A 13295-nucleotide genomic window follows, 5' to 3' on the forward strand; every position below is an offset into this window, starting at 1 on the left:
TTCCCCCCTCCCACCCCCCTACCCTCCTCCCCCTCTCTATCCCTCTCACTTCTGCATGCACTCATGTTCACCGACCTTTTTACACACGGTTGCTGCCATACTCCCTCCCCCCCCCCCCCCCCTACACACACCCACAGACAACATTCAACCACCGCCGCTGCCGTCAGTCACGCCTAGCACACCTCCAGGCTCACCATCGGGCTCGCCGTCGGGAACTCGGGCTCGTGCTCGGACGGTGGAACGGCTGCGTGGACAGGCGAGTAAGGGTGGCGGCGGGAAGAGAGTGCTGTCGATGTTTGAGGAGCGGATGGGGAGGAGAGTGAGGGACTTGTCCGCCTCGCTCTCACCGGACAAGCCATCGGTGGTGGTCTTCTCGGGCGAGCCGCGGGAGCTCCTCGCACCGGGTGCCCAGGCCGTCTTCTACGACGACTCGGGCCAGCGCATCGCTCTCCACACACACGATCTCCGCCCGCTCTCACACTCGCTCTCGCTCCTCGACTCGCCGATGCGGAGCTCCATGTCGCTCGCCGATCTCTCACGCTCGCGCTCGGCCTCGTCGCCGGTCTCACCTACAGGTGACAACGGCTTCTCGCGCTCGGGCTCTATCCTCTCCGAAGGCCCACTCGGCCTCGCCCTCTCACTCCCCACCCCGTCGCCCGACCGCCGCTCCTCAATCTCCCGCCGCGCTGACTGTGCAACCTCGAACCTTGCCCGCTCGTCGTTCTCCGTGGACAGCCCTGCCGACGACGACGCTGAGTCGACCGCCGTGCCGGGCGCTCGCCTTCTCGACTCGTCCGAGACCTCGGGCTCAGGCTTGGACTTGGACGGCGAGGACGAGCCGGCCACAGACGACGCCGACCACGAATACGATGCCTCCTCTCTCTCTGGCTCGGGCCAGACAGCACTTCGCGATGGCGCCTCGCAGTCCATCGGGCCGTTGCTCCACGACCTCGATGCCCTCAACGCCCGCTTCTTGCCATCGGACGAGCCGCCCACCCTCACCCTCTGCTCGTCAGACTCGGGCGATGGCGAGGTCTCGCCGCGCACAGCCTTTCTCTCCGACGCAGGCTCGCACTCGGCCGACCTGCCGTCGTGGAGCGCTGGCGAGGCCGACGACGGCGCCAATGCAGACATTGGCTCTGCCGCCTCGGACTCGGACGCCCGCTCCTCCTCCGCTCGCCCGCCGCCGCCGCCGCCGCTCGTCCCCCCTCCGTGGAGTGCGTACTGGTCCGAAGAGTACACTCGCTACTACTATGTCAATGCCAACACCTCCGAGTCGGTGTGGAATGTACCCGGCTCGCCCGGAGCTGCCAAGGCCGAGGCCAAGGCCAAGGCCAAGGCCAAGGGCAAGACCAAAGCCAAGGCAAAGGGCAAGACCAAGGGTCGCCCGCTCTCACTCGAGGCCGCCCTCCAGGCCTCGGCCTCGGAACTCCGCCCAACTCGCCCTGTCGACGCAGAAGTGCTCTTCAACGAGGATCCGAGCCTCGCGCTGTCAGCTCCGCTCATCGGCCGCGACGTCGACGTCGGCGAACTGGTTGTCGTCGACTCCGCGTCGGGCGGCGAGGCCTCCTCGCCAGACTCGGTCATCAGCAGCGAGCAGATCTCCAAGGCTCGCGCAGCCTCGTCGCCGAGCCTTGCCAGCTCGAGCGCCGGCGGGTCTTCTCCTCCCAACCCACGGTCTTGGGCCCGCCGCTCCTCTGTTGCCTCGATGGTCGGCGTAGCCAAGGCCAAGACCCAGGTCCAAGCTGGGCCACCGAGTCGTCCAAGGCTATTGTCGTTGTGTCTGAGAAGGATCCCGAGTCTGGTGCCATGGCCGTCGTCGCCACCTATCTCCGCTCCGAGTCGGGCGAAAACGCGCTCATGTCGGCCACCGAGGACTTTCTTGTTCGCGAGCTCGCCAACGAGCGCGCACCAAACTCGGTCTACATCGACGCCTTTCTCCTCAACTACCGCTCGTTCATGGACCCACTCCAGCTCATGCTCCGTCTCCTCGCCCGCTTCAACCTCTCGGTCGCCGACGGCGCCGACGCCGAAGAGGAGGCGTACATGGCCATGTGGCGGAACCCGGTTCGCATGCGCGTCCTCAATGTTGCCTTCAAATGGGTTGAAAAGTTTTGGATTATTGACTTTGCGCCCTCGCCCGAGCTGCAAGCCGGCCTCAATGACCTCATCGAGCTCGCCACCGAGGACTTTCCCTCTCTCGCCGCCAAGCTCGCCGCCAAAGTCGAGGACAAGAAGGCGGCTTGTGCCGACGACCCGGGCTTTGTCGGCAAGGACGTCTCGGTCGCTGGCATTGGCGAGCCCGGGAGCGTCTCACTCGAGGCCCTGCAGGCCGACGACGGCAAGGCTCTGGCCCAGACCTCGCCCTCGGTCCTCGCTCACGTTCTCACTGACATCGAGGCCAGCCTCTTTTCTGCCGTACCGCCCGCAGAGTTTGTCCTCCAGCTCTCCAAGCGCGCCTCAGTCCCGCACCTTGACCAGCTCGTCGAGCGCTTCAACTCGGTCTCGCGCTGGGTCACCACCCAGGTCCTTGTCGGCTCCTCGCCCAAGCGCCGTGCCAAGATGATCACCTTTTTCATCCACTCCCTCCTTAAGCTCGTCTCGCTCAACAACTACAACTCGCTCATGGCCATCCTCTCGGGTCTCTCTAACACCTCGGTCTCGCGCCTCTCTGCCACCTGGGCCAAGGTCTCGTCGCGGACAAAGAAGGCTCTGCGCAAGGTTGAGCAGCTCATGGGCGTCGACGCAAACTCGGCCCGCTATCGTGCCGTCCTCCGCACCCTCAAGCCACCAGCCATCCCCTTCCTCGGCCTCACCCTGCAGGACGTCCTCCATCACGCTGACTGTGCCCCAGCCCTTATCGATGGCCGCATCAACTTTAGCAAGTATGCTGAGCTCTCAGACATCGTCCTCGCCCTCACCCGCTTCCAAGGCTCCGACTACTCGGCCGCCTTTGCCGCCAAAAAGGGCTCGCGAGAGTGGGACACCACACACGCCCTCGTCTCACATCTGTATGTTCTTGACGAGAAGGCCGCCTACAAGCTGAGCAAGTCGATTGAGCCGTCGAGATGACCAAGCTATGACTAGCTGGACGCTTGCAGCAGCCCTTGGTCGTTACGCCGATAAAGAAGCAGATATGCCGCCGACGAGACAACACTCGCTTCCTGCGTCTCGGACACCCGCGAGTCGTTGTAAGTCCACCACACCCCGTTATCGCCGCAAACATGCGCGGTGTAGTGCCCGCCGCCAAGGCCGCCGTAGTGGTTGACGACGGCGTAGAGCGAGTAGCCGGCGGAGGCGCCGCCGCCAGTGACTGGGAGTGAGAAGCCGACGAGAGGTGCATCGACAAACGCGTGCTTCTTGGCCAGCCGCCCGCTCGCTTCGTCCTGCACAAACCGCTTGAGATGGACCACAAGCATCGGCGGCGGCAGCTCGATCGAGAGCATCTGCGTCGCCCGGCCACCGGCCTCGCATGCCGGGCACCGCCATCCGCCGTCGCCGGACACCACCTGTGGTGCGGCAAAGGCCGCGACTGCGTTGTCGAGCGTTGGTGCGAGCGCGCCGCGCTGGCTGCCGGCCAGTGACGTCTCATCGTACTCGCAGTCGGCGAGTCGCGAGAGCGAGTACGCCTCCCACACGACCTGCTCGTTCCACTCGACCACTACGTATGTGTCCGGCGAGAGCACAAGGTCCTGGTCGATGCCGGCATCGACTGCGGACTGATCGATGCCGTCGGCCATGAGCGTAAAGAGCTCGCCCCGCGCTGCTGCCAGCGAGAGCGGCAGGCCTGGCTCGACCTGCGGAAAGTAGCCGGCGTCGAGCTCGTCGTAGTCCGAGTCAAAGTCCGAGTCAGCCTGCGCGGCCTCGGCCGCCGCCGCGAGCAACATCATGTACTCATGAAACCAAGCGCGAAAGCCTGCCACTGCGTCGGCATCCGCCTCGCTATTGTTCAGCGAGACCGTGTCCGGCACCGACACGTAGTGCGCCATTGCGCTGAGGATCTGCTTTTTGAGCTCCGAGTACTTGACAACCGGCGGCGTTGAGAGCATGAGCGGAAGTCCCAAGTACTCTTGCCGCACCACCCGGCGCACCACGTAGCCCTCGGTGGCGGCATCGTAAACCTCGGTCTCGACCGCAAAATTGGCTCGGTGGCAGACTGGGAGCCGGATGACTGCCCCGGACGCCAGCTCGTCCGGCGGCGCGACCTGGTACAGATACAGGCTGCCGTCACCATACGCCAGCTCGTCCGACTCGCGGCTCTCCGGCACATACTCACCAAAGCCTGAGCCAACAATGATGACCGGAAGCAGCGCGTCACTGGAAATGCCAACCAGCTCGCTCACTGCCTCGCTGATCTCCTCGACGTCCTCGTACGTCTCAGCGTCAACTGTGTACTGCACAAACCGCCCGTCCGCCACCGCAGGCACCACCGTCACCTTGACTGTCGCCGGCGGATCCGGTGGAACCGGCAGCGCCAGCGAAGTGAACGGATCAAAGGTCGTCGAGCCGAGCCCGCAGCTGTCGCACAGCACAAGCGACCGTAAGAGGCCGGCAAACATGCCCGTCACCGGCGACGCATTGCTCGCCACATACCGCCGCCACGCCGCTGCTGCCTCGGCATCTGACGCTTCTTTGGCCCGATGCTCCACCATAGTGGTGACTCGGCCAGTCCTCTGGCCATCGTCCTCCGGCTCCTCCTCGCCCTCGGTCTCGGCCCTCTGCGCCCTCGCCACGTTCGTCTCCTCGTGCAGGCCATCGAGCAGAAACGACCACAGCTCGTGGGCATCATGCTGGGCATGGCCCTTGAACGATGGCGCAAGACCATCCATCACGTGCTTAAAGGCTGCAGGCGCCACGCATGACCCACTGCCACTGCCTCGGCCTGCGGCCGCCTGCTCGACGAGCTCAACAAGATCCAGATACGAGGCAAAGAGGCGACCATCAAAGGCCAGCGGATTGCCCAGCCCGTCGTCCCCGACCATAGTCTGCATCGACCTCAGCGCCTCAGTCATGCCCTCTGTCGCCATCAGTGCCTGTAACGTCGCCGCCATGTAGCATGTGTTCCCCAGATTGCTCAGGCCGACTCGCCTCTGCCGGTCGCCGTCCCCGTCTCCTCCTCCGCCGCCGCTTCCTTGCTTCAGCGCGGACATACCAGACTGCCACTGCCACTGCCACTGCCTCTGCTCCTCTGTCTCTGTGCTCGTCCGTCGAGTCACGTCGTGGCCGTGGTCGTCGTGGTGGCTGTGGCCTTAGCCACTGGTCAGGCTGTCTCTGTCGCTCTCGCACCATCGCCCCCCCCCCTTCCAAGCCACACGCGCGCGTGGGTCGCTACCCTTCCCACGCGTGTCGTCACCACTTCGTGTTCGTCAGCGGGCGTTCTTCGTCCTTTTTCCTCCTTTCCCTTTCCCTCCTATCTTTGACGCCTAGCGCTATCTCCACGCCAGCGACACACCTCTCGCTCATTGTGTACGACCGTCTCCACCCACCCACCCCACCCTTACTCACTCACTACCCACTCCCCCTCTCACCACCCTTGTCTTCATCCCCGTCCCCGTCCTCGTCTACGTCCCCCCTCCCCCCCCTCCCTTCACTTGCGTGGCGGGATCTTCGCTGTACTTTTAAGTCACTGTACGCACATCCCCCCTCCTTATTCCTCCCCTCCCTCTCTTCTTTCTCTATACCCGCATTCCTACAGCGTGCAAAGATGTCCTACGAAGAGTACGACTATGACTATGCGTCAGAGGAGGAGTCGGCTCAAAGCCCAGCCGCGCCAAGTTCAGCAACGGACCTTTTTTTGCAGTGCGCACACTCTTCTCAGTCCAAGCCTGCCGGCAAGGACAAGGGCAAGGGCAAGGCCAAAAGATCGAGTCGTCGTATGAAGAGTACTCGGAGGAGGTCTCGGACCATGGCTCGGGCAAGTCCAAGCTGATCCTTATCCTCGTTGCCGTCCTCATTGGCGTGGTTGTCGTTGGCGCCGCCGCGGCAGGCGCCGTCATTGGCATCAAGGCCAACGAATCCAAGTCGAACAGCGAGACTGCGCCGGCTATGATTGCCGGCAACGGTGCCGGCGTCAAGGCTGCGCCCAAGAAGACCTCGGTCGTCACCACGTCCAACACCGGTGCCTCGCGCGCGCTCCATCGTCCTATCGACCCGGAGCTCGTCGCCCACGCCCGGACCATGTTTGCCAACGAGCCGGTTGCCCGTGCCTTCCTCACGCTTGCGTTCAACGACCCGGGCACCGACTACTCGAATACCCAGCAGGACTTTGCTGTCTACACGCCGGCGGCGGCGCCGCTCGAGTCGATCAACGTGGTCCTCTGCGTTGTCGACCAGATGAAGATCGACTCGTTTGTCAACCAGGGCCGCTACGTCGCCCTCGTCAACGAAGACGAGTGCACGCCGAACACTGGTGGCGGCGGCAACGTCGGCGGCGGCGGTGGCGGCGGCGCCCCGTCCGGCAACGGCGGCAACAACAACAACAAGGGTGTGCAGTACATTCGGTCCATTGTCGAGGCGACTCGGCGTGACAACTCGTCGGACCAACTCGCCACGATGTGGTACGGTGAGAAGGAGCAGCTTATCCGGCTGTTTGTCCGCACTCGCGAGGCGCCGTCTCGGGCCAAGCCGTTTGGCGACTTTGTGCTGTCGTACAAGATGAGCAACTCGATGGACGGCTTCACCATCAAGGGTGAGGGTTCGATCAAGACGGTGAACGTGGCAGGCGGCGGCGTCGCGTTTTCGTACTTTCTCAAGGTCTCGGGCTCGATGAATGGGCAGTCGTTCACCTTTTTCGACGGCGGCGCCATCATCGAGTACAACAAGGCTGGGGGTACCGGCTCGACCTGGGTCCGCGACCGCCAGATGGATATGAGCTCGATGGGTGGCGGCGGCGGCAGCGGATCTGGCGGCGGATCTGGCGGCGGATCAGGCGGCGGCAGCTCGGGCCCGCCGGCGTCCGGAAGCTCTGGCGGCGGTAGCACCGGCCCTGGTGGCCCTGGTGGCCCTGGTGGTCCTGGCGGTCCCGGCGGCAGCTCTGGTGGCGGTGCCATGCCGCCCCCGCCGCCGCTCGTCGAAAAGTGGTTTGCTCTCGCGTACAACGACAAGTTTGCCGTAACCCAGCAGGGCAACACCCAGGCCGAGGTTCCCACCGACACCGCGTCGGGCAGGTGCCTCAACCTCGAGAACGAGAAGGAGTACCCGTGGGCTTATGGCCTGTTTAACACCGCCGATGGCTCAGTCGTTAAGCGGAACACTGGCTTCCCGTTCACCTTTACCGCACCAGCCGGCGTGACGGTGCCCAAGCTTCCGGGTGCCGGCGACGACTCGGCCGATCGCCCGCTCATGGGCTTTGCCTTTTTCGACGGCATCTGGACTGAGCTCGGCGACCAGGCCCTGCCCGATGGCACCACCATCCAGGCGCAGACGTTCAGCGGCGACGAGGTGACCTACACGGTCTCGATGAAGAAGACCAAGCTTGTGCGCGGCTCGATCCAGCAGAAGGCGCTGACCGACATTTCCAAGCTCCGCTTCGAGTGGTACCAGTCCGCCCAGTCGCGGTGGGTGGTCATCCAGTACCTGTCGTCGGCAACGCCGGCTGGGTGGTACGTCGTCGCCACCTTTAACTCGGAGTTCAAGGAGACTGCGGTGACGCCACCGCAGCAGATCACGCCGTCGTCGCTGAGCCTGTTCAGCGCCGAGCTCAACGGACAGGTCAGCTGGTTCTCTGGCGACAACTACGTGACGTACGAGACGACGTCGACGGTCCTGCCGACCGACACGACGTTCGGCACGACGACGACCCTCTACTGCCTCTCCCAGTGCCCGCGCGCTGGGATCACCCAGGACAACCTCAAGACGTTTGACGGCCCGTACTTCCCGGATCCGGCAGACCCTGCATCGGCCATCGAGTACGAGTACAACAAGGTGACCGGCGTGCTTTCGTTTGGCGGCAACGCCGTTGACCTTGCTGCCGGTGTCAAGATCGACGACTCGACGGTGTTCTTCACCTTTACCTTTGGCATCGAGTCCGGTATCATGGTCACCAACACCACCGGACTCACTACTATCGCTGATGCTACCTCGGTCGCCGGCCGTAGCACCTACACCTACAATGTCGGCCTCCCGACCTGGCGGCAGTTCCCCATCTTCCGCGATACGAGCAACAACGTTGTTGTCCTCCAGGAGCCGCTTCAGCTCACATACACCCACACGACGGCGAACGACCGCAACGGCGACGCGACCTACAACGACGTTCCTGTGCTCTTTGTCTACCTCGGGTCGACGGCCTCATGGGCATCCCATGGAAGCAGATCGACTCTGATGGCGACTCGACGCTCGACCAGTTCGAGCCGGCCTTTGCCCTCAAGGACGGCACGCCGCTTGGCGGGTCGAACGAGTACGTTGTCAAGGGCCTCTTTGGCGATGTGCTCCTCAACCCGGCGACTCCCGCCGAGTGCGAGGCTGCCGGCGTTGCGGTCAAGGCACCCGTCGCACCGGTTCCCACCTCGTACCAGGGTCAGGCAGTCTTCCCCTACGCCAACGATCCACCGCCCAAGCTCAACGCCAAGCCCAAGGTTGTTGGAGGCGTCATTCAGGCTACTGTCTAACCCGCCCGTCCTCGCTCACCCAACTCGCGCACTCCTCAACGCGTTTGTACATATCAAGCAACCACAGGCCATCCTCATGTACAACACGGGCCTGGACTTCTCACCAATCCGAACAAATACACTGCACATACCAAGCAACCAACAACCAACCCGCCGCACTCCACCAGCCACCAACCTCGAACCGCCCGCGTGTGCGCGGCGGTTGGCATTCACACACCTGACTTTGTTCTTTCGTACGTGCTCGTTACTCGCTTTTTTTGGTTTACCTGAACCCGTGACGTTGCGTAACGTGCATCTCCCGCTGCACCCCCGCACCTCCGTACCCCTGCCCCGCAACGCTCCACAGCACACCCACTCCCTCTTCCCCCCCTCCCCCCCCCTCACTCACTCTATCCCCTTCACCTACTTCTAGTATGAGTGCTATTGACGAAGAAAACATCCAGGGCGTCCACGAGCTCGAGGTTGGCGAGGCCAAGCCGAGCTCGACTGGCGCGACCAACACTTCGGACAATGATTCCAAGAAGAAGATGCTGATTATTGTGGCGGCCGTCATTTGCGGTCTCGTTGTGGTTGGTGCTATCATTGGCGGTACTGTGGCTGGTGTGGAGGCCAACAAGAAGTCGTCGTCGTCGGCCTCGGCCCCAGCCATGATTGCTGGCAACGGGCGTGGTGTCAAGGCTGCGCCGGACCGGACCTCGGTGGTCACTACCCAGAACTCGGGCGCTCGTCGGCGCTCGGTCCGCGACGTCGACCCGGTCATGGTGGCGCACGCCATGGACGCGCTTGCGACAACCCCCATGGGCGATATCTTTGCTGCACTCGCCTTTAACGACCCGGGCACCGACTACTCCAACGCCGCGCAAAGCTTCTCGGTGTACCACCCGGCTACCCAGCCGCTCGATTCGATCAACACTGTTCTGTGCATCATCGACCAGATGCGTGTCCAGCAATTTGTCAACCAGGGTCAGTACGTGGCGCTTGTCGACGAGGCAAAGTGCTCGCCGCAGAGTGGCTCGTCCGGCGGCGGCTCGTCCGGCGGCTCGTCCGGCGGCTCGTCCGGCGGCAATTCGGGCGTCTCGTACACCCGCACCGTCAACGTCGCCACTCGTGTCGACGACAACTCGGACCAGCTCCTGGCTTCGTGGTACGGGACTAGTGAGCAGCTTGTTCGCATCTTCCTGCGCACCATCGAGTCGCCGTCGCCGCGCAACCCGTTCGGCGATTTTGTTCTCTCGTACAAGATGAAGGGCGACGCACCGTTCCTTGGCCGCATGGAGGCCCGTGCCTCGATCCGCACTATCAACGTGCCTTCGGGCGTCGCTTTCGACTTTTTCATCGAGCTTGTTGTCTTCACCTCGGCCGGCCCCGTCCCCATGGTCTCGTCGGCCGCCGTCGTCTCGTTTGACCCATTCACCGATTCGGGCACGGCCTGGGTTGTCGACCGCTCCTCGTCCACAATGGGCGGATCATCGTCTGGTGCGGTGTCTGGCTCGTTCTCCAGCTCCACCTCGGGCAGCTCGGTGTCGTCGTCGGCCGGCTCGTCCGAGACCTGGTATGCCCTCGCCTACGACGCCACCTACGCCATCTTCCAGGAGGGCACGTCGCAGGCCGATGTTCCACTCGACTCGCTCTCGGGCCAGTGCCTCAACCTCGCCAACGAGCGCGAGTTCCCGTGGCAGTACGGCCTGTACCGGGTTGACACTGGTGCCGAGGTCAAGCTCAACACTGGCTTCTCGTTCACTTTTGACGCCCCGCCGGGCGTCACTGTTCCGCCGCTGCCCGGCCAGGAGGCTGAGTCCGGAAGCAGCAGCTCGTCGACTCGCAAACTCATGGGCTTTGTTGGTAACTGGGGCATGTGGACCGAGCTCGGCTACGACGTCCAGATCCCCGATGGTACTATCATCACGCGTCAGGATTTCTCTGGCTCGGGTTCAGGCACGCCGACTACCTACGCTGTCGCGACCAAGACCTCCAAGATTGTGCGTGAGCGAGTCATCCAGAAGCCGCTCACTGAGATCACCAAGCTCAAGTTTTCGTACTACCAGTCGTCGCGCTCGCGTTCCGTCAACATCCAGTACAAGCTCACGCCGTCGCCCGGCTGGTACGCCGTCGAGATCGAGTCGTACTCGGCGGCCGCGCCGTCGCCCATCTCTCCGCCCGAGGCCGTCACCGACACTTCGCTTTTCCTCTACTCGCAGATGCTTGGAGGCTCGGTCGTCTGGTACTCGCCTGACAGCTTTGTCACCTTTTACACCAGAGAGGATGTGCTTGCCAACGACGCGTACTTTTCGGCACGCCGGGCGTCAAGACTCTTTACTGTCTCCGCGACTGCCCCAAGGCCACCGTCTCGTCGAGCGACCTCACAACGTATGACGGCGCGTACCTGCCGAACCCGACCTCGGTCGCCAACGCCATCGAGTACACGCTCGACCCGGCCGATGGCATCGTCCGCCTTGGCGGCGTGGCCGTCGGCTTTGGCTCCGGCGTCGACCTTGAGGCATCTGGCGTCTCGTTCCGCTACCGCTACTCTGGCGTCGAGTCGGGCGTGATGGTGACCAACCGCACCGGCCTCACATCGGTTTCCGATGCCACTTCGCGCCCCGGTGCCGAGACCTACACCTTTGCCTTTGGCCTGCCCAAGTTCTCACAGGTGGTCGTCGTCCGCGACGCCGCCGGCGCCGTCGTCACCTTTGACCAGCCGCTGCAGTTCTCGTACACCCACTCGACCGCCTATGACCGCAACGGTGACGCGTCCAACGACGGTGTCCCGGCGCTGCTCAACTACGGTGGCACGGGCGATCTTTGGGGCATTCCCTGGGAGCAGGTCGATTCGAACGGCGACGGTGTGCCCGACCGCTTTGCCCCGGCGTTTGCCATCAAGGACGGCACACCTGTCGGCGGCGACTACGTCATCAAGGGCCTCTTTGGCGACATTGTCCTTGGCGCCGCCACCGTCAACGAGTGCCAGTCCGCCGGTGTCGCCGTCTCGGCGCCCATCCGCCCCGTTCCCAACTCGTACCGCGGCGAGGCCATCTTCCCCCACGAGACCGCACCCATCCCCGAGATCGCCGACGATCCCAAGGTTGTTGGTGGTGTTGTTCAGGTCTAATCCGCCCCCCCCCCCCCCTCACCGGCTGAACTTGGTGGCGGTAAATGCCTTCAATTTTCCCTCAACGACATGTTTAATAATGGTATGCGTGCGTAGGGAGCGAGGGAGCAAGTGACTGATACCCTGCTGCCCGGCCACGCCCGTCCCAGTCCGTGAACCCCGCCACCCCGTCTCCACGCCCACCACTCTACTCGCCTTGCCCAGCATGTTCTACTTCTTGGCGTGTCTCCTTGTGGCCTTTGGCCCCTACCCCATGGTATACTATGGCTCCAAGCTGTACGTGTGTGCGTAGCGTAGTGCGTGTGTGTGTGGGGGGGGGGGGGGGAGGGGGGGAGGGGGGATGGGTGGGGACTCACGGGGTGTGTGGGCATGGGTGTGGCTATGTGGGGTTGCTGGTCTTCTGGTGGGGTGGGACTGCTGGACTCGGACTGGCTGGCTGGCTGGCTGGTTGCTGCTCCTCCTCCTCCTCCTCCTCCTACGTCTGCCTGCTGGACTCGGACTGGCTGGCTGGCTGGCTGGTTGCTGCTCCTCCTCCTCCTCCTCCTCCTACTCCTCCTGCTGGACTCGGACTGGCTGGCTGGCTGGCTGGTTGCTGCTGCTCCTCCTCCTCCTCCTCCTACTCCTCCTGCTGGACTCGGACTGGCTGGCTGGCTGGCTGGTTGCTGCTCCTCTTCCTGCTGCTACTCTCATACCAACCACTCTCTTATCTCGCTCTCCATGCACAGCTCCGACTACGCGTCCACGTCGTTGGTCGTCCGCGGCGCGCTGGGCTACGTCCTCACCTCGACGGCGCACATGATCTTCATGGCAACGTTTCTGCCCGTTGATGCTCACGAAGGAACCCTCCGCGTCGTCTCGCTCGTCGGGCAGACAATCATCTCGCTCGTCGCCATTGTCGGTGCGCTGGCCACGGTCTCGTCGGCTTCGGGTTCGGACAAGACCAAGATGAAGGCGCTCGCTCTCGGCTGGGGCGCCGCCGAGGCCCTCGGCAAGGTCCCGCAGATGTGGATGGGCTCGCGGGCCCACGAGATCGACCTCTCATGCATCGGCCTCGCCATCAAGTCCAACTTTGATGGCATCGCTGCCGTCGGCTTCCTCTACGGCGCCTTCCTCCTCTTCGAGTACGCCTCGTCGCTCCGCTTCACCTCGGCGCGCCAGTTTGTGCCCTCGCTCTTCCCGCTCACCGCCATCCTCCTCTCCATCAAGTCGGTCGTCCCCGTCGCCCTCTCCGCTCTCGCCCTCCCGCTCCCGCTCGCCATCGCCACCTCGGCCGCCATCGCCTTTGGCTCGTACTACCTCGCACAATCTGCCTTTGCCATCCATCGCTCCACCCGCTACAAGAAGCGCGACCGCTAAAAGCCAGCCGTCCATCATCGTCTACCGCCCGTAGCCTCGCCTGCCGCCCGGCCGCGAACCCTTGCCCGAACCGGGCACGTCACCACCACCCTCCTCTGGCCACCCGAACCGCCACAGGCACGGGCACGCCACGCCACTTCACCTTCCCCGCCCCCCCCCCGCCCCCCGGTTACCGGGTAAACGGGTAAAGGGTTTAGTTAACTTAACCCTTAAACCCCGTTTTA

At 63.8% G+C, this 13295-nt stretch overlaps 5 protein-coding genes across 5 annotated transcripts in view; 4 read left to right on the forward strand and 1 right to left on the reverse strand.

Annotated features, from left to right (window-relative positions):
- AMSG_12389 (uncharacterized protein) overlaps window positions 1-3072 on the forward strand; it is a gene marked incomplete at both ends in the record, with an annotated part of 5703 nt that extends 2631 nt beyond the window's left edge. The window contains 2 exons of the mRNA XM_013897801.1: window positions 356-1656; window positions 1746-3072. Coding sequence (XP_013753255.1) covers window positions 356-1656; window positions 1746-3072 — 2628 coding nt within the window. The remainder of the gene's footprint in view (window positions 1-355; window positions 1657-1745) is intronic.
- Window positions 3073-3083: 11 nt separating this feature from the next.
- On the reverse strand, window positions 3084-5687 carry AMSG_10792 (ubiquitin carboxyl-terminal hydrolase; the record flags this gene model as incomplete). The annotated part of the gene is made up of 2 exons (XM_013897775.1): window positions 3084-5033; window positions 5682-5687. 2 exons carry the CDS (start codon window positions 5685-5687, stop codon window positions 3084-3086), a joined length of 1956 nt encoding a protein of 651 aa, XP_013753229.1.
- A 17-nt stretch (window positions 5688-5704) lies between these two features.
- Window positions 5705-8606, forward strand: AMSG_10793 (uncharacterized protein; the record flags this gene model as incomplete). Its single annotated transcript, XM_013897776.1, has 3 exons — window positions 5705-5774; window positions 5855-8265; window positions 8310-8606. 3 exons carry the CDS (start codon window positions 5705-5707, stop codon window positions 8604-8606), a joined length of 2778 nt encoding a protein of 925 aa, XP_013753230.1.
- Window positions 8607-9019: 413 nt separating this feature from the next.
- Window positions 9020-11715, forward strand: AMSG_10794 (uncharacterized protein; the record flags this gene model as incomplete). The annotated part of the gene is made up of 2 exons (XM_013897777.1): window positions 9020-10870; window positions 10915-11715. 2 exons carry the CDS (start codon window positions 9020-9022, stop codon window positions 11713-11715), a joined length of 2652 nt encoding a protein of 883 aa, XP_013753231.1.
- Window positions 11716-11920: 205 nt separating this feature from the next.
- AMSG_10795 (uncharacterized protein) lies at window positions 11921-13085 on the forward strand (the record flags this gene model as incomplete). Its single annotated transcript, XM_013897778.1, has 2 exons — window positions 11921-11991; window positions 12441-13085. 2 exons carry the CDS (start codon window positions 11921-11923, stop codon window positions 13069-13071), a joined length of 702 nt encoding a protein of 233 aa, XP_013753232.1. The 3' UTR covers window positions 13072-13085.
- Between the last annotated feature and the right edge of the window lie 210 nt (window positions 13086-13295).

Source organism: Thecamonas trahens (genome assembly GCF_000142905.1).
Source record: "Thecamonas trahens ATCC 50062 unplaced genomic scaffold supercont1.64, whole genome shotgun sequence".
In the NCBI taxonomy this organism is placed as follows: domain Eukaryota; order Apusomonadida; family Apusomonadidae; genus Thecamonas; species Thecamonas trahens.